The sequence below is a fragment of the Podarcis muralis genome, chromosome 9, assembly GCF_964188315.1.
Source record: "Podarcis muralis chromosome 9, rPodMur119.hap1.1, whole genome shotgun sequence".
Lineage (NCBI taxonomy): Eukaryota > Metazoa > Chordata > Lepidosauria > Squamata > Lacertidae > Podarcis > Podarcis muralis.
The window spans coordinates 16,129,317-16,150,997 of record NC_135663.1 but is presented as its reverse complement, the minus strand read 5'-3'; the positions used below and the strand labels follow the sequence as shown (position 1 = coordinate 16,150,997).

At 45.5% G+C, this 21,681-nt stretch overlaps 2 protein-coding genes across 4 annotated transcripts in view; both read right to left on the bottom strand.

Annotated features, from left to right (window-relative positions):
• LOC114603973 (E3 ISG15--protein ligase HERC5-like) overlaps window positions 1–6,125 on the bottom strand; it is a 44,691-nt gene extending 38,566 nt beyond the window's left edge. Inside the window, exons 1-4 of one of the 2 annotated variants that reach the window (XM_028743581.2) lie at window positions 5,566–6,125; window positions 3,131–3,263; window positions 2,850–2,926; window positions 643–864 (exon numbers count right to left, since the gene is read on the bottom strand). In XM_028743581.2, the coding sequence (XP_028599414.2) occupies window positions 643–864; window positions 2,850–2,926; window positions 3,131–3,263; window positions 5,566–5,824 (691 nt within the window). In that variant the 5' untranslated portion in view covers window positions 5,825–6,125. Of the gene's footprint in view, window positions 1–642; window positions 865–2,849; window positions 2,927–3,130; window positions 3,322–5,565 lie in introns of those variants that run through there. The other variant, XM_077933832.1, reaches the window with a different exon arrangement.
• A 4,195-nt stretch (window positions 6,126–10,320) lies between these two features.
• The window catches only part of LOC114603972 (putative E3 ubiquitin-protein ligase HERC6), a 29,031-nt gene continuing 17,670 nt past the window's right edge, over window positions 10,321–21,681 (bottom strand). Inside the window, exons 15-23 of one of the 2 annotated variants that reach the window (XM_028743580.2) lie at window positions 21,251–21,361; window positions 19,487–19,657; window positions 18,279–18,425; window positions 16,702–16,868; window positions 14,797–14,863; window positions 13,892–13,962; window positions 12,326–12,509; window positions 12,087–12,189; window positions 10,321–11,139 (exon numbers count right to left, since the gene is read on the bottom strand). In XM_028743580.2, coding sequence (XP_028599413.2) covers window positions 10,925–11,139; window positions 12,087–12,189; window positions 12,326–12,509; window positions 13,892–13,962; window positions 14,797–14,863; window positions 16,702–16,868; window positions 18,279–18,425; window positions 19,487–19,657; window positions 21,251–21,361 — 1,236 coding nt within the window. In that variant the 3' untranslated portion in view covers window positions 10,321–10,924. The remainder of the gene's footprint in view (window positions 11,140–12,086; window positions 12,190–12,325; window positions 12,510–13,891; window positions 13,963–14,796; window positions 14,864–16,701; window positions 16,869–18,278; window positions 18,426–19,486; window positions 19,658–21,250; window positions 21,362–21,681) is intronic. The other variant, XM_077933830.1, reaches the window with a different exon arrangement.

Here is a 21,681-nt window from a genome sequence, read left to right as displayed (position 1 = left end):
AAATGTGGCCCTTGAGCTGAAAAAACTCCCCTCCCTGCTTTTAGAGAAAAATATTTCATTACTTTGTATTCATAAAGATGTTTTTAAACATTGCAAGCTGTCTTGGGAGAAAAGTGAGATACAAATACATTAAACAAATAAATAGCTATATGCATATACAGTCGTACCTTGGTTTTCAAACAGCTTAGCTCTTGTTTTCGCTCCCAAACGCCGCAAACCTGGAAGTGACTGTTCCGGTTTGCAAACTATTTTTTTAGCCGAACATCCATGGAGCTCCTTGCAGCTAATCAGACAACAAAGAGGGAGCCAGTCGAGCTTCTCGGAGGAGAGAATTCCACAATCACCACCAATCAGGCTTCTGATATTGATGGGACCGGGAGAAGGGGCTCACCCAAAGATCTTAACATCCAGGTAGGTTTGTAGCAGTGTTTCTCAAACTTGGGTCCCCAGCTGTTGTTGGACTACAACTCCCATTATCCCTGACCACTGGGGTGATGGGAATTGTAGTCCAACGACAGCTGGGGAGCCCAAGTTTGAGAAACACTGGTAGGGTCTTCCAGGTAACCTGGGCCCTAGCCATATAGGCCCAGCATTTCATAAATATTCCTTAGATTCCACCACATGGATAGCACTTTTCCTTACCTTCTGTGTCTCCAAGGCCCAGCTGTCCAAAAGCATTCTTTCCCCAAGAATAGACAGTTCCAAACACAGAGAGGGCCATGCTGTGAGCAGATCCAGCTGCAATCTTGGCCAAGGGGATGCCTTTGAGCTCCCACACAAGTCGTGGTTCCATAATGACGTTGATCTCCCTTCTCGCTGCAACCTGGCCGTAGTCGTTCTGACCCCAGGCAAAGAGCTCTCCTCCTTAACCCAACATACAAAAGGAAGTACAACAGATGTATTTGCCGTTATATATATAATGGGACAATTGGGGCGGGGAGGCGGAGGAGCACCATTTGTCCTGGGCCTCAGGCTCAAAGGGGCATCAATTTTTTGGAATTCAGTAAGCTTTGCAATGTGCTTGTATGAGCACCAGGGCAAAACACTCTCACCTTAGAGTTGCATAGTAATGCATTTGCGCAGAATGAGACTGGAAAAATCATTAATCATTTGACACACACTCACTCTTTGGTTTTTTGGGTCATCATTTTCAGTTTTTACTATAGCTAGGGCCTCAAAAGCTAGAAGTGGTCTGAGCCACTCTAGATCTCTGAGATGGCATATACAGAGCTTTTTTTCTTCTAAAAAACATTTAGGGGTACTCTCATTCTCCTACTCGTATTGAAATACTGCCCCTTAATGAGGCCAAACTTAGATTCACAAAATGTTTAGGGGTATGCATACCCCTGCGCCCCCCCGGAAAAAAACACTGGGCATATATACACCCACTAAACCCTACCTAGTGACTAAGGTCCACACCAGTTGATATCAGGGCCAAATTGCACATCATGTTAGTTATGGATCTATGCCTTTAAATGCTGGGTGGCGGCGGCAGGGAGAATTCACGCAAATTGTCAGTATGGACCCCAGGATGGGAGAGTTTCACGAGGCTTTAAACCTTTAACATACCCACCCTCTGTGGTCCTGATCCAGATCGGGGGCTCTGTACCTGCAATTTGTGTGGGAAAACTAGGGCTTCCCCCCCCCCCCCACAGCCAGAACTCAGTTCCAGCACCTCTCAGGTGGGTGCCATTATAAGAGAATGTTGGAGATGTTCATGGTGAGTTCCAGCACCACTTTTTCTAGAAAAATAAAACTGGGGGGGGTTCCCCCCTATGCAAATTTTAGGGGCCGGGCCCTCAATCCAAATCAGAAGAAGCCTAGGAGGGAGGGGGACAATGGGTTAATGACCCACTGACTTTACACTTTCTTACCAATCAGAGTAGGACCCCCTGCACTTACATGTGCTAATGTAACATCTGGTTTGGCCCTTGGGTGGCGCTGTGGGTTAAACCACAGAGCCTAGGGCTTGCCGATCAGAAGGTCGGTGGTTTGAATCCCATGACGGGGTGAGCTCCCGTTGCTCGGTCCCTGCTCCTGCCAACCTAGCAGTTTGGAAGCACGTCAAAGTGCAAGTAGATAAATAGGTACCACTCTGGCGGGAAGGTAAGCGGCGTTTCCGTGCGCTGCTCTTGTTCGCCAGAAGCGGCTTAGTCATGCTGGCCACATGACCCAGAAGCTGTATGCCTGCTCCCTCGGCCAATAAAGCAAGATGAGCGCCGCAACCCCAGAGTTGGTCACGATTGGACCTAATGGTCGGGGGTCCCTTTACCTTTATGGGACAGAGAGGAACAGAGGAACAGCTAGTTGCTAGGGGGAGATACAAGCCCACCCATTGCCCCCTCCTATGTCTATCTCACCCCTTCCTCCAAGGAGCTCTGGGAAGTGTGTTTTTCTCCCAAGGTAGGTGAAACTGAGAGGTCACGATGTGCCCCCACTACACAGAATTTTATGGAAACTGTGTACCATTCAGAACGCAGCTCACAAGGAATAGTTGGGATTAATGATTTCCCACATCAAAATCTCCAGCAGCCCTTTGGCCTGATCAGGGTATGATTTGTTGATGTCCAGGGTCCTGGAACACAAGAACAACCTGCAGGATGAGGCCCATCTGGTCCAGCATCCTGTTCTCACAGTGGCCAACCAGATGCCTGTGCTTCCTGCGCTTGCAACTGATTTTCTTCTTTAGCCACATGCCTCGTCTGTTTCAAGGATTTAATTTCTTTTAGCTGATGGCTTTGCAAAAGTTGATGTGAGCTACCTGGGGTACGCCAGCTGGAACGGAAAGGCAGGGTATATATGTTCAAAAAAAACACACCCAAGGGAGCTGTGTGAGAATTTTTCAGTACCTTTTGATAATGCCAAGGAATGATGGTCGCCACATGCAATTTGGACGATGCGTTTGTCTCCCAATTCTTTCAATAACCTGTTTTCAAAAAGCAAGTAGAAACAGTGCCAATCAAATAATGACATTTCTCATGTATAATCCAAGCAAGTATTTCAAGTGTAAACATGCATTGTTGAGATGTGTGGATCACAAAGGAATTATTATTATTTTTCAATATAATTCTGCTGCTTTAAAAAAAAAACAACAACACCCCAGTCAGTCAGTCAAGATCAGGTTTCCTACCTGGGCTTTGAATGAACACCTCTGGATGCAATACTGTGCTCAGAAAGTTTTCCTTCTGATGAGAGAATGAGCAGGTGAGATGCTTCGCCGTCTAGCAAATCTACTTTGGCTCCCTTGTTTAACTTGATACACTCTGGAAAATTGAACAAGATAAAGACGGAAATGGTTTTAGGCATAATCACACTTAAAGGAATGCCAGTGGTGGCTGGTGTTCAGCAGGACTGACTATGTGGAAACATAAGAACATAAGAAGGGCAACTGCCCTGTCCAGCATCCTTTACTCACAGTGACCTCCCAGATGCCTGTGATAAACCCTCAAGTAGAACGCTCCTCCCTTCCTGCAGTTTCCAGGAACATGATATTCAGAAGAAGTACTGCCTCCGATTGTGGAGTCAGAGTATAGCTGTCCTGGCTAGTAGCCATGGGCAGCCTTCGTTAGAATTCCTGCTCCGTGATTGCAGTCATGGGATTGTTGTCTATCACATGACAGTATATATTTTGACTCCACAAAGTGGGAAGTGACGGATGTTTGTGTTACTGTGTTCCGTGAAGTGGGACTATTGTCCTTTGTTCTTTTTCTCTTTGCTGTCGGATGCTAGAAAGAGAGGGAGCCATGTTGCAGTGCTCCGTGTGTGTTTATATGTGAATAAAGTAGATTAGCCAAAATGCTGAGTTCTGTCACGCCCAAGTTGCGAAGACTCTGCAGATCCCTAAGTGTGCCGTTGTCTGTTGGCATCAGTCGCTGTGATGTTCGGCCTGAAGAAAGCTTTCAAAGCTCCCGAATAATTGACCAGGAGGGAGGGAACATGCCAGTCGGGCATGTGTCTCTGCCAGGGTCCTACTCGAGTGTAGGACAAGCTCCTGACAGCCTTGTCCCCTGTGAATTTGTCCAATCGTCTTATAAAGATGGGCGGCCATTGCTGTTTCCTGTGGCAGTGAGTTCCATAGTTTAACTGGGTGTTCATAGTTTTTGCCATTGTTCCACCTTCTAACTATGCAGAGAGCGCTTGCTCAATTCCACATGGGTAACACTAGGACGAAGGATATGTTCACATTACCACTTGCTCCACATCCAGGAATCTCCCATTGCTATTATTATTATTATTATTATTGTTGTTGTTGTTGTTGTTGTTGTTGTTGTTGTTTTCTGAAACAGCATTCACAAGATGTCAGCCTCAATCCATATTAACCCTGCAATTCCTTGGCAAATACTGCTTGCTGTCTGTTGCTTTCCCCCTCAAAACAAATGGCATAATCTGTGCATTAGGTGGGGAAGTATGTACAGTGGGAAGAAGTACCATTTTTTAATTTTTTTTTTAAAAAAACCCTTTGGGGAAAAAACTAAGAGGGGACACCCAAAAACTGACTAATATTGAGGTGTGTGCAGAGAAAAAGAACGAGGCGGCTGAAAACCTGAACAGAAGCACTCCACACAAAATTATGTTGCAGCTCCTGGTACTTTTTCTCAATTGTCCATTCAGACATGAATTTGACCCTATCTTCCAATATGGAAAATGAATTGAAAGACACTAGGACAACCGATAACACTTAAATTTTACTTTGTTAACAATTTAAGCTTTCTTTCTTTCTTTCTTTCTTTCTTTCTTTCTTTCTTTCTTTCTTTCTTGTCTTTTTGTTAAAAAAACACACCCTTATTTGCACAAGGCAGTGGATGATGACATGAGTTGGACGTTTGCTGTGACTCCAGAATAGAAAGTGAAACTGGTGCTGATGTAAACCTCATATTGCAGATGACAGGAATGAGTTGATAGGATGTCAAGGGAAAAAAGAAACCCAAGAAGGCATATATCAGATGCCTGCAAATCACTGGAGAGTTTCCTTTCAAAAGAAACCAAGAGATGTCACATCCCTCACTTTTATATCACTTTATATCACATTTATAAAGTGATATAAAACACTTTTATATCACTTTAATGGTCATAGCTTTCCCCCATAGAATCCTGGGAACTGTAGTTTGTTAACTGTGCTGGGAATTATAGCTCCAAGTGGGGGGGGTCTCCTATCAACTTGCAGCGGTCTTAAACTACAGTTCTCAGCATTTGGGGGGGGGGAAGTTGTGGTATAAATGTGCTTTTAAATGCATAGTGCAGAGAGCACCTTAGCGATTAGAGAATCTGCCAGTTTATCATCGCTCCCCCCCCCACACACTTTTCCAGTCTTAAATCACCACATAAGTCTGCGATTTCTTATTTTAAAAATCCTCAAGGAAATTCACCAGCATTTTAGTGCGAAATGTACACGCTTGTATGCAATTCCGCCTAATGCACACATTTTTAAAATGTATTTTTAATCTTTGTTGGAAGCCGCTCAGAGTGGCTGGGGAAGCCCAGCCAGATGGGTGGGGTACAAATAATAAATTATTATTATTATTATTTTGTGAAAAGCAACTTTCCCAAATGTCATGAGCTACTCACTGCGACCTCCCTGGCATCCTCCGTCCTCTGCCCTGTTATAAACGATGACGGTCCTGTCCGTCTTCACTATAGCCAGGTAGCCTTGTTTGCAGGTGACTTGGCGGATGGTTCCAGGGTCCTCCTTGCAAAGGCTGGGATGGTAGCCGACAGCCTCTGGGAACAGCAGCAAGGCTTTGGATCGCAAGGGTGAGGGATGAGGCAAGTCCGACCGGGTGCCCACCTCAGTCCAGGGCTTGCGACTTCTGGACCTCCTTGTCATCTTCTCTCCCAGTTTTCCTCACAGGCAGCCCACTCTCAGAACTAGGACCACCAGCCCTTCATTCTGGGACGCAAACCATTGTTGCGTCTCTGCCAGAGAGAGAAATGTTTCTGACTTTGGCCAGAAGTGAAAGATGCAAAAGGAGCACAAGCGTTCAAGATGTCAGCAATCTGAATGGATGGCTGAAGCTCCTCTCTGAGTTGTCACCCGAGTTCTGCTCTAAGGAATGCCAAAAAGTGAGACTTCTTGGGGGAAGGAGCCAAAAAAGAGAGAGCTGTTTCTCTCTAGTTTCTGTTTACTCATTTGCTTTCGAAACAGAGTAGGAGGCGGGTCTTCCTAGGAAACAGAAACCGTTGCTGCTGCTGCTGCTACTGCTGACAGTGAGAAAGAGTCTCTCTCTGCAAATCCCAGAAGTGAAGCCCTGTTAACCTGTCGCAACAGAACAAGCAAGAGTCTGGTGTCACCAGCTTAAAGACTAGGCACATTTATTAAGGCAAAAACTGTTTTGTGGACAACAGTTCACCCAATCCGATATATCTATGCATTGCAGTTTACAAAAGCTTATGCCGTATAATGAATGTGTAAAGGCTGTGCCAACAGGCTCTCACTGCTCTCTTTGCAAAAGAAGCATGCCGTAAGAAAAATGAACGTTGCTTGCTGTGGCATTATCACTGAGGTGATGCCTTGCCCTTTTAAGAAATATATGCCCTGTTTCAATACAGCTGAACTTCAAAGGGAGACAACAACAGTTTGATTTATTAAGAGGTTCAGTGCTGTCACCTTGTCAATCAAACAGGGACAAAGGTTGTTGTTATAAATTCATGCCACGCGTGTTAATCAGGTCAACTTATGCCAGGTTGTCTGTGTTATCAACAAAAATCAGTTTTGTGAATGAACACTGCCAGTTCCTAATTATCTGTCTGTATACTTTTAAAATTTCTCTCTTGACCTCATTGTTTACATTCTCTCTACCCACTTTCAATCATTTGTATATGGCAACTCAAGGTTCATGCATCTGAGAAGGGGACCGCTGTTCATAAATACTCTTTTTGATACAGACATGTAGAACGTTGACATGAACTTTGGTTTTTTTATCGTTGATTTTAATTATTTATAATGCTTTAGGTGGCTGTTTTTAAGCGTTTTCTGATCCTTTGTTTTATTCTTTCTGTAAACTGATTTGATGTTTCATGACAACCAAGCAGTATACAACTCTCATGAAATAAATAACTGGGTATGTTCTCCCCTCCACTGTCAAGAGGCAATGTCTCTGAACACCAGCAGCTGGGAATCACAAATAAGGACAGTACTGTTGCATTCTGGTCCTGCTTTCAATGGGAATCTGGTTGACCACTGTGAAAGCAGGCCTGACCCAGCCAGCTCTTATTCTCTCCAGAATGGTTCACCTGTCCCTCTTTCTGTCCACAGGAAGCTGCCTTAGGCCCATGTAGCCTCATCCTGCCTACTTTGACTTGCAGTGACTCTCAAACAACTCTCTTTAACAACTGCTACCCAACCCAGTTAACTAAGTCTGACAGAAATAGAATTGGGATCATCTGTATGCAGGGCAGGTGTGCTGCTGCAACACAACAGCAGAAAATATGACAAGGGTTTTTGCCAAGTTGGGATAACCAATGAGGTGTCTCCAGCTGTTGTTGAACTACAACTTCCATGATCACTAGCCCTAATGGCTGGGGCCGAGAATGGTAGCTCGAGAACATCTTGAGGACCCCAAGTTGGTGGTTCCTGCCCCTTCAAGTGGAGACATAAAAATGAATGAGGTGGTTGTTTCCCCCCCTATACATGAGAGAGAGAGGGGTTGCTAAAGGCAGTGGCAGAGTTGCAAGTGGTCTGCTAGTTTAGCAGTGGTCGAATTCATAGAATTGTACAGTTGGAAAGGGACCACATGGGTCATCTAGGAATCTTTTGCCCAACATGGGTCTGGAACCCTTGACGCGGAGATTAAAAGTCTCATGCTCTTCCAACTTGAGCTTTGTGTCCCATCCTCTCCATTCAAGAGTCACCAACCTGATTTTATATGAAAGAATCAGAAGGGATGCCAAGGGTCATGTAGCCCAACTTGCTGCAATGCAGGAATCTCAACCAAAGCATCCATGTAAGAAGGCCATCCAGCCTCTGTTTAAAAACCTCCAAGGACGGTGTTAAATAGTGGGTAGACATGGCGGACGACACAGCGATTTCTCCAAAGCTGCTCTTTATTTTGTAAGCTGGAACAGAAACTGAACAGCAAACAGCTCAGCCGGCCTGCTTTTATAGGCAGCCAGCTGTCAACATTGTAGCAACAACAACCCAGGGTTTCCCGCCTAAAATAACTGACATGGACCTGAGTGAAAACTATCTACAGTATCCCCCTGCTGGCCCAGGGTGAGAACTTCAGTACATAACAGACGGAGAGTCCGCCACCTTCCGAGGGAGTCAGTTCCATGGTCAAACTGCTCTGTCAAAAAGTTCTTCCTGATGTTTAGCCGGAATCTCCTTTCTTGGAACTTGAATCCATTGGTTAGTGCTGGGGTCAGCAAACGTTTTCCGCAGGGGGCCAGTCCACTGTCCCTCAGACCTTGTGGGGGGCAGGACTATATTTGGGGGGGATAATCCCCCCCTACCGGCTCTCCCCTCCCTTCTCCACAGCACTGGACAAGCCCCAGTGGCTGCTTACCTGTGCCTTGCGAGTGGCAGGGGCTGGCGGCGGTGGAGGGACAATGAGCGGCGTGAAAGGGCTGGCTCCGGAGAGGGGCTGCTTAAAATAGCGCTCAGCCAACCACGGCTCAACAAAGCCCAGCCCCTTGTCGCGAATTCTTTGCGTTGCTTTAGCAGAAATGCTCAGAGTTCCAAGTTCTTCAGTACAGTATTATTTATTGTGGCCTATATATACAAAGTATTATTTATTGTGGGCTATATATACAAATGGGACGCGGGTGGCGCTGTGGGTAAAAGCCTCAGCGCCTAGGGCTTGCCGATCGAAAGGTCGGCGGTTCGATTCCCCGCGGCGGGGTGCGCTCCCGTTGTTCGGTCCCAGTGCCTGCCAACCTAGCAGTTCGAAAGTACTCTCGGGTGCAAGTAGATAAATAGGGACCGCTTACTAGCGGGAAGGTAAACGGTGTTTCCGTGTGCGGCTCTGGCTCGCCAGAGCAGCGATGTCACACTGGCCACGTGACCCGGAAGTGTCTCCGGACAGCGCTGGCCCCCGGCCTCTTGAGTGAGTTGGGCGCACAACCCTAGAGTCTGTCAAGACTGGCCCGTACGGGCAGGGGTACCTTTACCTTTTATATATACAAATGGGACGCGGGTGGTGCTGTGGGTTAAACCACAGAGCCTAGGACTTGCCGCTCAGAAGGTCGGCGGTTCAAATCCCCGCAACAGGGTGAGCTCCCGTTGCTCGATCCCTGCTCCTGCCAACCTAGCAGTTCAAAAGCAGGTCAAAGTGCAAGTAGATAAATAGGTACCACTCCGGCGGGAAGGTAAACTGCGTTTCTGTGCACTGCTCTGGTTCGCCAGAAGTGGCTTAGTCATGCTGGCCACATGACCCGGAAGCTGTACGCCGGCTCCCTTGGCCAATAAAGCGAGATGAGCGCCGCAACCCCAGAGTCGGCCATGACTGGACCTAATGGTCAGGGGTCCCTTTACCTATATCTACAAATATCTACAGAAGCAGTTAATACAGTCAGACAGAGTACCTGGCTGCACCTTAAAGCAAATAGGAAGACTCTTTCTCTCTGACCACACTCCTCTATACCACCATTACTGCTGGACAGGCTTCCCTTTTAAACCAATGACAGCCAATCAACTGTCAGCACATTACTGCTGAGTCATTCTGACCCAGCACCTCCATAGAAAGTATTGCATCAGCCTGTTGCATCAACTAGCAAACTCAAGCCTGCAGACTTACTATCTTACACAGCATTCTGTGAATCCCGACACCCCTTTCCTCCTCTAGGCAACACGATGACCAAGACATTGCCTAGACATTGTTGACGTTCTCTTTGCAACACAGGGGTTTGTTTGGATACCCCTCATCCTCTAGGCAGGGCGAGGAGAAACCAGGAGGGAGGGAGGGAGGAGGCGCTGCCACCGCGGTGTGCAGGGAGGGAATGGCACAGCCCAAACGATCAGAATCCTCATTCCGATCCATGTGCTGATTCCGGGCCCGTCCGCAGGCTGGATCCAGAAGGCAATTGGGCCAGATCCGGCCCCCAGGCCTTAGTTTGGCTACCCATGGGTTAGTGTCTTACCCTCCAGACCAGGAGAAAATAAGCTTGTTCCATTCCTCCATGTGACAGCCCTTTAGATATTTGAAGATGGCTATCATATCTCCTCTCAGTCTCCTCTTGACCAGGCTAAACATACCCAGGCTCCCTCAACTGTTCCTCAATTGACTTGTAAACAGAAATTCCCATATGATCCTTTGAGGATTGCTTCAATAGAACTAGCTGCATATGGGTCAAGTTAACACAGTGGCACTTTGGAAAGAAAGGAGACAATAAGCAGGGAAGAATTTATTTAGCAGGGTTTTTACCGTAAAATATTAAACACACAGTTTAGAACAGTCTGTTTTGCCTGAAAGTCTATAATTCCAATATACTTTGCTTTTAGTACTCTTTCCAGAATAATATGTGTGCTGATTTGAATCTATTCTGTGTTCTCACTTACATTTTGGTACATATAAATAAATAAGAACAATAAAAGATAACATTCTGCATCTCCAAATGGAGTGAGGCACCAGCCTGTCTGTTCACACATTAAAATGTCCATGCTGTTGTTGCAATGGTACCTTTAAAAGTAATCATTAAAATGCACCTTGAAAGTGGGATAATAGGAAAACTACAGGAAAATAACAATTTAGGAAATAACTGGGTGGATGAATTAGCCTTGGAGTAATGAGGCCACTGTGGACGTGATTACACATAGAAGCAGGCTATACTAAGGTCTAAAATATTTTTTCTTAAATTGTGGGTGTGGGGAGAGAGAAATCAGTCAATCAACTGACCAAAGGCCAGTTAAAAGGCCAGTGAGCAGACTGCCTGATAAGACAAACTTCCCTTCATTTGAAGACAAAAGCTACACATCTTGCAAGTCCCTGTATTAGAGTTGCTTGCCAAAGCCACGATTGTTCTCAATAGCCTGGAGAAGTTTCTCCTTCAGTTTTCCTGTGGTTGAATAAGGTGGCAAAAGAAGGAGGTGAAAGCAGATCTGGGCCTCAGGGATATGTTCTTCTGAAAGTGACTTATGCGAGTGGATTGTTAGCTTCAAGGAGTCCATTCCTACCACAGGGACCCGGTCACTTCCTAAAACAAACACTAAATCGACAAGGAGAATGATTAGACAATGCAAGGGCACAAATAGAAAATATTCAGACCATTCCAAACATCTTTTAATGCTACAATCTAGCTTTGCAAGTTGTCTTTCCTCCCCAGTACAGTTTTGATCAAAAGTGTTAAGTTGTGGGTGAACGTATCAGATGACAGCTCTTGTTTATTCACAGGCCAGAACAGAACTGAACTGAAGGGTTCAGCCAGCCTGCTTATATAGAGCTCCACTACAACGCAACTGTAACAACTTTCTGTAACTATCCAATCACTGAATGTCACTTTCAATCCCTTATTTGCATATGTGGACCTGAGTGAAAACTATCTACAGTATCCCCCTGCTGGCCCAGGGTGAGAACTTCAGTACATAATAAAAGGTTCATTGCATTATGAAGGAAAATATCAGTGCTGTTTCAATATACAAATTGAGAGAATCTTTTGAGGTTTCCGTGCAGGATTTCAAGCACACTCCTTGAAAGACAGGGGGACGCGGGTGGTGCTGTGGGTAAAACCTCAGCGCCTAGGACTTGCCAATTGCATGGTCGGCAGTTCGAATCCCCGCGGCAGGGTGAGCTCCCGTTGTTTGGTCCCAGCTCCTGCCCACCTAGCAGTTCGAAAGCACCCTTAAGTGCAAGTAGATAAATAGGTACCGCTTTATAGCGGGAAGGTAAACGGCGTTCCGTGTGCTGCTCTGGTGCTGGTTCGCCGGAGCAGCTTTGTCACGCTGGCCACGTGACCCGGAAGTGTCTGCGGACAGCGCTGGCTCCCGGCCTCTAGAATGAGATGAGCGCACAACCCTAGAGTCTGTCAAGACTGGCCCGTACGGGCAGGGGTACCTTTACCTTGAAAGACAGGCTCACACCAGTTGATTTCCAGAAAAAGATGGGCTTTCAATCAATGACCGCTTGAAGGTTGTGCCTTGAGAATGGGATACTTACACAGAAAGCCTTTTTTGTCCGCCAAAGTGAGTTCGTGGAAAACCTTCCAGAACATCCTTACGGTAGGGTGTGTTTCACTGTATATCCCCCAGTACACAGTGTTCTTCGTAGAAAAGGGGAAGGAAAATGAAATCAGACAAAGAGAAAGATGAATAAGTGAAGCTTGAAAAAAATAAAATAAACCCAATATAATGATGGTCTAGCAAGTAGTTCCACACGCCCCACCCCTCTCCACCAACCTTCTCATATAACTCCCAGTCATAATTTGCGTTCCCAATCGCCACATCCATCAGTTCCTGAGGCTCAAAGAAGGCAACCATCCGTTCATCGAGGACTTTGTAAAACCCTCTCTTGAACTCTTGGAAAATTCCCTCCACTGATTTGTTGAAGACGTAATCCACATACTTGTTGACAAACTCCTTCCTTTGGAAGAAATGAGGGTAAAACATTTAATAAGTGGGCAGGTAATTTGACTGCCTAGATAGATAGATAGATAGATAGATGATAGAAACTTTAGCAGCCACCAGGAGGCTGCAGACAAATCTACAGGCAAACTCTGATTTGAATCTAGGTCTTCCTGGTCCAAATCCAGAACTCTATTCAATCATACTATGTTTGCATGTGTTCACTGAATAGCAATGTACAAGTTTCTTTGCCAGGATACTTAACAGAGATATTAGGAACTTCTAAGAATTAATGTTCTGGGCCTACTAGGATATACCGTGATGTAAAATGTACCAGTGGTCCAGAAGATTTGAATGGCCGGGGAGACACCATAATGAAATAATGTCTTGATCAAGATGGCTGCAGACCAGGGGATGCAATTCAAAATGGTTAGGGCTATTTTAACTGCAGATTGAAAGACTTGTGTCTCTTCCTTTAGCCTAGCTCCTGCTTTCCTTTTCTATATTCCACTTATTTGACTTGGATTTTTGGGGAAAGGAACCCTTGCAGATAGGGTATGGATGGAGAACAACTGTTGTTAACCACACATGGAGCTCTTGGGGACAGGGCGAGCAGAAAATCTGAAATGTACCATACTTTTCGCTCCATAAGACACACTTTTTCCCTCCTAAAAAGTAAGGGGAGATGGTGTGTGTCTTATGGAGCGAATGCAGGCAGGAGGCTCTGTTTAGCGCTCCCTTTAAAAAGCCACGCTTAGCATGTGTGCAGCTCTTGGGGGCTTTTCTGCGAGGAGGGAGAAGAGACTGACGGGCTGCCCTCTGTCCCTTCCCCCACCTCCCGGAAAAGCCAGCAAGAGCCGCTGCCAGGCACTGTTCAGCGCTTCCTTGTAAGGGCTCCCTTTCGTCCCTCATTCCGCTTTGCTGGGAAGCCAGGAGAAGAAGAGGCGCTGCGCAGCTATCGCTCTTGCTCTGCTGGCCTCTCAGCGAAGTGGGAGGAGGGACGGAAGGGTTTAAAGCAAGAAAAACGAGAGCCGCTTACATCCTCTGCACAGAATATTTTTTTTCCTGCTTTCCCCCTCTAAAAACTAGGTGCGTTTTATGGTCAGGTGCATCTTATGGAGCGAAAAATACGGTAAGATGTCACCAACATAACAGTCCAACCTGCATGCTGCTTTTCAAAGGTCCTCTTCAAAGCAGTTCATGGTCAAAAGGTTAAAAAAAAACACCTCACTAATAAAATCATGTCATTTTGAAGTTTTATGAATCTAAAACACAATGGTGTCTTTAAAAGTCCTAACAAAATAAACAAATTCCAGCTGTGGTCCCATCCCTCACCCGCCAATCGCCCTCAGACCCGCCCTGACACATTTCCTGCCAACATCCTCAGACATCATTACATACTTGTTTGAATTGTTCACAGCGACAGAACTGCCGTTTGGAATTAAGTCGACATCCACGTTGTCCCAAGATATCTGGAAATATATGTTTAAGGAAAGGTATTGAAAACAAAGTCTCTCTCTCTCTCTCTCTCTCTCTCACTCACTCACTCACACACACACACACACACACACAGAGAGAGAGAGAGAGAGAGAGAGAGAGAGAGAGAGGGACTGTAATTTTGTCACTTAACACTTGATAAGCTTCATACAATACCTTTCAGTTACAGGGAATTCTATGAACAGCTTTTGGCTAACGATGCAGTCATTAAAAGTCATTTTAGGGGTTCATGGACTAGGTACAAGCACCACGCCTGTTGAAATAGCTATACAGTGGTACCTCGGGTTACAGACACTTCAGGTTACAGACTCCGCTAACCCAGAAATAGTACCTTGGGTTAAGAACTTTGCTTCGGGATGAGAACAGAAATCGCTCAGTGGCAGCGGGAGGCCCCATTAGCCAAAGTGGTACCTCAGGTTAAGAACAGTTTCAGGTTAAGAACGGACCTCTAAAACGAATTAAGTTCTTAACCCGAGGTACCATTGTATTTCTGTTGAAACAGCTGTATTTCTAGGGAGAACCATTTGATTTTTTAAAATGAATTCCCATGACTGTTGCTTTTATATCATATTTTAGCCACATTCCCAAATGTTAAAAGAGCCACCATCACTTGCAGGAAGAAGCACTCCAGAATATACCACAATGGAGTAGGGTGAAGAAGAAGAAAATGAGCCAATGAGACAAAGCACATTTCAGGAGTTGCTTGCTTGCTGTTAACTTAAAAGACAAGCGATTCTTAGACATTACCAGGTGAAAGAGACACGGTGACCATGTCACAAGAAGAGAATATTTTTTTTTTAGGTACTCACATTGTAAGTCAGTTCATGGCTTGTTTCGAAGTCATCATGCTCATAATCAAGAACTGCCTGCAAACTCCTTGTTAACGAAACAAAAGGAAATAGAAATGGATATATTTTTACCCCTAAAATGTTTACAGCATATATTTAGAAGCCTTACTCAAACAGTTAAGAGAGTGGGAAAGGCCAACCCATCTGGTCTTATTTTCTTTCTTTTTATAATCATTTTTATTAGCTTTCAATTACAATAATCCAATAATAGACTCATTATAACAATGCCAAATTATAATACAATTACTAATACTGTACCAATCATTCAGATACCAAGTTATATAATTTAGTGGTACCCTGCGTGCTAGAATTGATGGCTTGATCATTTACTTTATTTCTGCGTTCCAAAATCTTATTAATTTCAATTACACTCCGGTCAAAATAGCAATCCCTTATACAACAACTGCAGTATTAACAACTTCCATTCATATTGACACATTAAATGATTTATAAAACTACAGGTGAGGCACTCAAACTACATCCTTGTTCTTGTTCTAATATCCCACTGTTGTTTCAGAAATTTCCCATCTATCTGGTCTTATTTTCTTGTTTGATTCTCAGTTTAGGGCCCCAAGTGTATGCCCATGTGGTTTGGACATACCTGATCAAGCACATGTCAATCAATCTATCATTGCTCCTGGGCTCATTGCATCTGGCAGGGAAGAGATGGCTGTCTGGCTCCAGGAGGTGGTAAATTCCTTGCTGAGATGGTGCGGTCCCAACCTCCCTAGGAGGCCCTAGTACAATTGTTCCTGAAAACCCTTCCTTTGAAGCAGCAAGTTCTTGTCTATAGGTAAGATGCTCAACTGAGCACCTGTTAGACAACTAAGTGGCTTATGTGGTTTCTAACAGCCTGATGCCAGGTTTTTTGGGGGGGAGCCCTGTTTTGATTGCAGCAGTGCCTCCAAGTGGGGCAATGGATTTAACCCTTTCCACACTCAGTTTCCTCCTACCTAAACTGTTTCCCAAGGTACTGTAAGAACTCAGTGGGGGCGGGGAACCAAAACAAGACAAATATCAGGAGTTCTGATTGGTGACTTCCATGTCTTGCATCATTTTGTTTTAAATCAGGGGTGGGGGCACCAGATGCTGCTAGACTCCCAAAACTCCCGATGGTCAGCATGTCCAATGGTCAGGCATGGCAGGGCCTGCTGTGTAGCAACATCTAGGTGGCCAGAGCTTCCTTACTCTTACCTAAAATCATTTCACAGTACAGTGGTACCTCGGGTTAATAACTTAATTCGTTCTGGAAGTCTATTCTTAACCTGAAACTGTTCTTAACCTGAAGCACCACTTTAGCTAATGGGTCCTCCTGCTGCCAAGTGAATATTTGCACAAGTGGGGGAAAAATTCTGACTTTGGGAGCCAACCTTAAATGGGCCAAGATCCACAGGTTCTACTTTACAGAGGCCCCCATTTGTACTCTTCCTGAGAGAGATCGAACTGGCAAATTCATCAATCCCTATACAGTGGTACCTCTGGTTACGTACTTAATTCGTTCCAGAGGTCAGTTCTTAACCTGAAACTGTTCTTAACCTGAAGTACCACTTTAGCTAATGGGGCCTCCTGCTGCTGCTGCACTGCCGGAGCACGATTTCTGTTCTCATCCTGAAGCAAAGTTCTTAACCCGAGGTAATATTTCTGGGTTAGCGGAGTCTGTAACCTGAAGCATATGTAACCCGAGGTACCACTGTACTGAGGTTCCCTCTACTTGTGGAGGCTGAATCTTGGGGCTGAATGTGACACGGCCTTTGTAAGTTTAAATGGACAGAATATCCTAGAGTTAGGAGACTCAGCCTGACCCTACCAAGCGAAACAAGAAACTGGAAATTACGGGAATAGGTGGGAAGAGTTCAAGCCACTTACCTCCCTAAGACAGGGCTTAGCTCCTTCAGATCATCAAGGGTAGGTTTCTTGCCCAGCAGTTTTTTAAAGGCAGCAAGCGGGAAAGGCACATAGGCAGTGACTCTGTTGAACATGGAGAGCCCGCAGAGGATCCCAAAGAAAAGATATTTATTCTTCTCCACCGAGGGCTGCAAGGACACAAGATCACAGCGACAGGAAATGGGTTGGATGTTCTAAGGCAGATGCACCTTAAGAGGGAAACTGGTCTGTTATGGACAAACCAAGGCCAGCGGCAGAGCGACAGCTATCAATCTCCATCCATACCCTAACGCACCCATTCATGCAAGAACATGCACAAACACTTATTCGCGGGCACATTCCCAAGCCCTTTCTTCAAGCCTAAGTAACAGGGGGGCGGGTTCTCCACCTGCCCACAATTAGGCTTGAAAACAGCCTCGCATTAGAGCCAACAGGAATCTAGTTTCAAGTCTAATATCCAGAGGGAGAGAAAACTGTGGATTGGATGGAGAGGCCTCATGGGTTGATGGAATCTGGGGAGCCATGGTTACACCCACCCTGTGGTAAAAAACAACAACTGCTCAACTCCAGCCTGGAAAAGAGATCTGGGGCCTCTGCAATGGGTGTTGTTTTTTGTTGTTTTGTTTTTTGGGTGGATATAGAAGTTTGCAACATTCACACCTACACAGGTTGGGCTTTACACACTCATGAAGTAAGCCCAGCAGTGAAAGAGGCATGCCTCGAAAGAAGGGTGACAGAAAAGGGTGGCATCTGGAATAGCCTGGGAAAGGGATACAGAAGCTCTGGCCTGGGGGCCAAATGCCCCCCACAAATGTCTCTATCAGGCCCTTGGAAATCTCACAGCTCAAAGTCTGTTACTAGCCCTGCTTTGCATCCTGGGAGTGTTTTTTACCTGGCTGGAATGTGTCCTAGAACTCTTGTTTCTCTGTATGGGGGATACAGAGGGGGATGTGAGTGTAGTTTGGGGCTGACTACATGCCATACTTTTAAAGCACATTCTTTCCCTCAAAGAATTCTGGGCACTGTAGTTTGTTAAGGGTTGTTGGGCACTGGAACTCTGTGAGGGCAAAAATACAGTGCCCAGAATTCTTTGAGGGGGGAAATGTGTTTTGAGTATGCTTCAGAGGAATAGGACAGTGGTACCTTGGTTCTCGAACTTAATCCGTTCTGGGAGTCCGTTCGACTCCCGAAACCGTTCAAAACCCAAGGCGCAGCTTCCGATTGGCTGCAGGAGCTTCCTGCACTCAAGCGGAAGCCACGTCAGATGATCAGCTTCCGAAAAACGTTCACAAACCGGAACACTTACTTCCGGGTTTGCAGCGTTTGTGTTCCGATTTGTTCAGCAACTAAGCTATTTGAGAGCCAATGTTCCACTGTATGTACACAGCCCTACTGTAGAAAAGCAGTAAAATTTTAATTTGGGCTCTGTCTACTTTCACCTGTGGCATGTGGCTGTCAGAAGGGGATGTGCCCACTGGCTTAAAAAAGGGAGTCGGGGGGATCACCTACGTCTGACCTAGATGTTTGTTTGGACCAGGTCCTCTGTCTGAAATACTTACCCTAGAAGGAAACCATATGGGGGAGTTTTGCTCACAGCACATAAACATCCCATAGTCTGGCTGCACCATCTCCTCAAACACATAGGAAAAGAACTCGAACAAGACTCCTCCGGTTTCGTGACCAGGCATCTCGCCTTCAAATTCAATCTGCAAGACAAAAATAAAAGGAGAGAACAGAAAATAGGAAAAGCACATTTACTAGGGAGCTCCTGCAGCCAACCGGAAGCCATGGAACCCGCGTTGGACGTTCAGGTTCCAAAAGAATGTTCAAAAACCGGAAGCCAATTTGTTTGGGAGCCAAGACGTTTGAGATCCAAGGTACGACTGTCCAGCTGTTTTGTGCAAAAGAGCAGTTCTATAAATAAAAACACAGTGAATACCCAAGCGGTGGGAAAAGGCAGGCTGCATCCTTTCCTTTGGGCTGGTGGAAACAAAATGGAAATAGGCAGCACCCAGCAAAACAACGTCACACATGTTTTAAAAAAAGCAAATAAAACAAGCAAACCTCACCAGACAATGTGCTTCAGATTTGTCCAGAGCTGAGTGACAGGCTATTTTATATTGGGATTGTCTTTCCTTGACGGAATATCCCCAGCTGGCCCAATCCAGACCTAGTCATTGAGGTCGTTTCACCTAGTTCAGGGGTCTGCAACCTTTAAGACAAAAAGAGCCACTTGGACCCGTTTCCGAGGGAAAAAAACCTGGGAGCCCCAAAACTCGTCATTATAAAAATAACTTTTGTGTCACTTTTTTTAATTATTTCTTTGTTTGACCCCTCAGAATTACTCCTCCTCATAGAAATAAACGTTAAATTAACAAGTTACCTTTTTGTGTGTGTGTGTTCTTCACTCCCCTTCAAAACAGTGACTAGTATACATGCCCCCTTTCAATGCAGTGACCAGTGTACATGCCCCTTACAATGTAGCGGGCGGGCGGGCGGGAAGGTGACGTCGGGACGGTGTGTGACTAATGCACGCACCGCCCCCTATGCGACGTCATAGCCAGTACAGCGCCCGCCACAGTGGGGAGTGTCGGGGCGCACAATGCGCCTCCTCCCCTCACTAGTATCCGACCCGGAGCCGCGGCAAAGGTGTAAAAGGGCCACATGCGGCTCCGGAGCCGCGGGTTGCAGACCCCTAACCTAGTTCCAGAGTTTAGCCCTGAACAACATGACTATGCAGTACTTTAGCAGGCCTTAGGCAGCTTACCAAGAGTTGCATTTTCAGGCTAATGTCCTCTACTTGACTCAGTTTGCGCAACGTATCTTCCACAAGGTTCTTGCGTCGTACCCTCAAAGGGAAGACAGGCAGTTTAGGGAGTTCGCCTTTTCTCAGGAGTCGATTGCGTACCAATGTATCCTGCGCATTGGCCTTTACAATCTGCAGAAAGCGGCGCATATTTTAATAAGTGCTTCAGAGACGCTAGGTAGGCATTAATTGCTAAGTATATTAATGGGGAAAGGAACTCAAGGCAGGCAGGAGTCCCTGAAGGAATGAAAGGCATAATGAGAAATAATTCCAATGAGAGAGAAGAGTGGGAGGTTATATTTTTAAAAATCCAGTTGCAGCTGCACAAAACGCTTAAACGATGAGCTGGAGGGATAGGGGAAGAGACAAACATACATTTTTTATTTATTAAATTTATATACCGCCCTCCCTCGGAAGATCACGAGGTGGTTCACAAGATAAAAATACAGGAGAAAAGCACAAAATAGTTAAAACAAAACAATAGCCCCCTCCCCATCTCAAACACATTTTGAAGGCCATAGAATATTAATCAGCCAAAGACCTGGTTGAAGAGGAACTTTGCACCTGAGTCAGGAAATTCAAGCTAGGTTTTCATGTGGTAAAGCAAATGAAATAACCGACTTCTTGGCTCTTTTGAATGGCACCCCACTTCACAGTAGGGCTGACCCCCAGATATAGCAGCAGGGCTGGCATGGTTGCTATTCCTACTGTTTATGTTTCTAATGCAAGAGGAAGGAAATGGTAAGGATAGTGAAATGTTAACAGGTGACAAAGAAAAGGTAAAAAGGTAAAGGGACCCCTGACCATTATGTCCAGTCACGGACGACTCTGGGGTTGCGGCGCTCATCTCACTTTACTGTCCGAGGGAGCCGGTGTACAGCTTCCGGGTCATGTGGCCAGCATGACTAAGCCGCTTCTGGCGAACCAGAACAGCGCACAGAAACACCGTTTACCTTCCCACCGGAGCGGTACCTATTTATCTACTTGCACTCTGACGTGCTTTCAAACTGCTAGGTTGGCAGGAGCAGGGACCGAGCAACGGGAGCTCAACCCGTCGCAGGGATTCGAACCACCGACCTTCTGATCGGTAAGCCCTAGGCTCTGTGGTTTAGACCACAGTGCCACCCGCGTCCCTTATAAGGAAAAGGTAAACTCCTCAATGTCTATTTTGCCTCCAGCTTCTCACAGAAGAGAGAAATTATGGGCAACCCTCGCAATAATGCAACAGGGTGAAAGGTCAGGATTGTAGATCAAGACTGATAAGGAGTCAAGTCAGAAGAAACCTTCAGCATGTTCAAGATCAACTGCAATCAAGGGAACTAAAGGAACTTGGTTAATATATCTCTTATCATCTGGGGGGAAAAATAATTTAAGGTCCTATGGGCAGGTTACAATAATCTGAAATACAGTATAAAACAAATACAGTATAAAACAGCTGGGACTCCAGCTCTCACCAGCCCCAGCCAGAATGTACAATGGTCAGGGATGACCAGATTTGTAGGCCAAAAGGTTCCCCATCCCTGTCCTCTGCAAGAGTCACTTCCACATAGCTAATGGCCTGGAGGAGCAAACACATTTCTGCTCCTCCACTATGCAGCCGTCTCTGCATGCAGAGACTCCTGCACACTAAGAAGAGTGGAAAAATAAGAACCAAATTCACCGTAGCCTTTCATCTCGCAAGAAATAGCAAAGCTGGGTTAACAGTCATTTAGGTATCACCCTTACCTCTTGCAGGTTATAAGACTCGTAATCAAATATTTCCATCTTTGTCAGTGGATTGTAGACAAAAGGAAAGCAGCACAAAGAGATGGGACAGTTGTCCTCTTTGTCCAATTTCTTGCAAAGAAAGAATGTTGTTTAAAAGAATGGGTTCATGTGGTAAGTCAAACAAACATACTCCCTTTTCCAGCAGTCTTTGGTCTCCACCCAACTTTGACTTTCTCACACACACTTTTCTGTGGCAAGAATAAAGATGGTATCGTTTGCCATATGGCAGCCATTACCACAATTCTCAAATGCTTTCATCCCTGTGTGATTCAAATGTTGATTACGCTGATACAAAATGGCTACCCTTCCACAAAGGATGCTGTTTATTAACGTGTGAACAGCTAACTCAAACAAGGTTGCTTCTTCACTTTGGAAAGTTCACTTTGAAT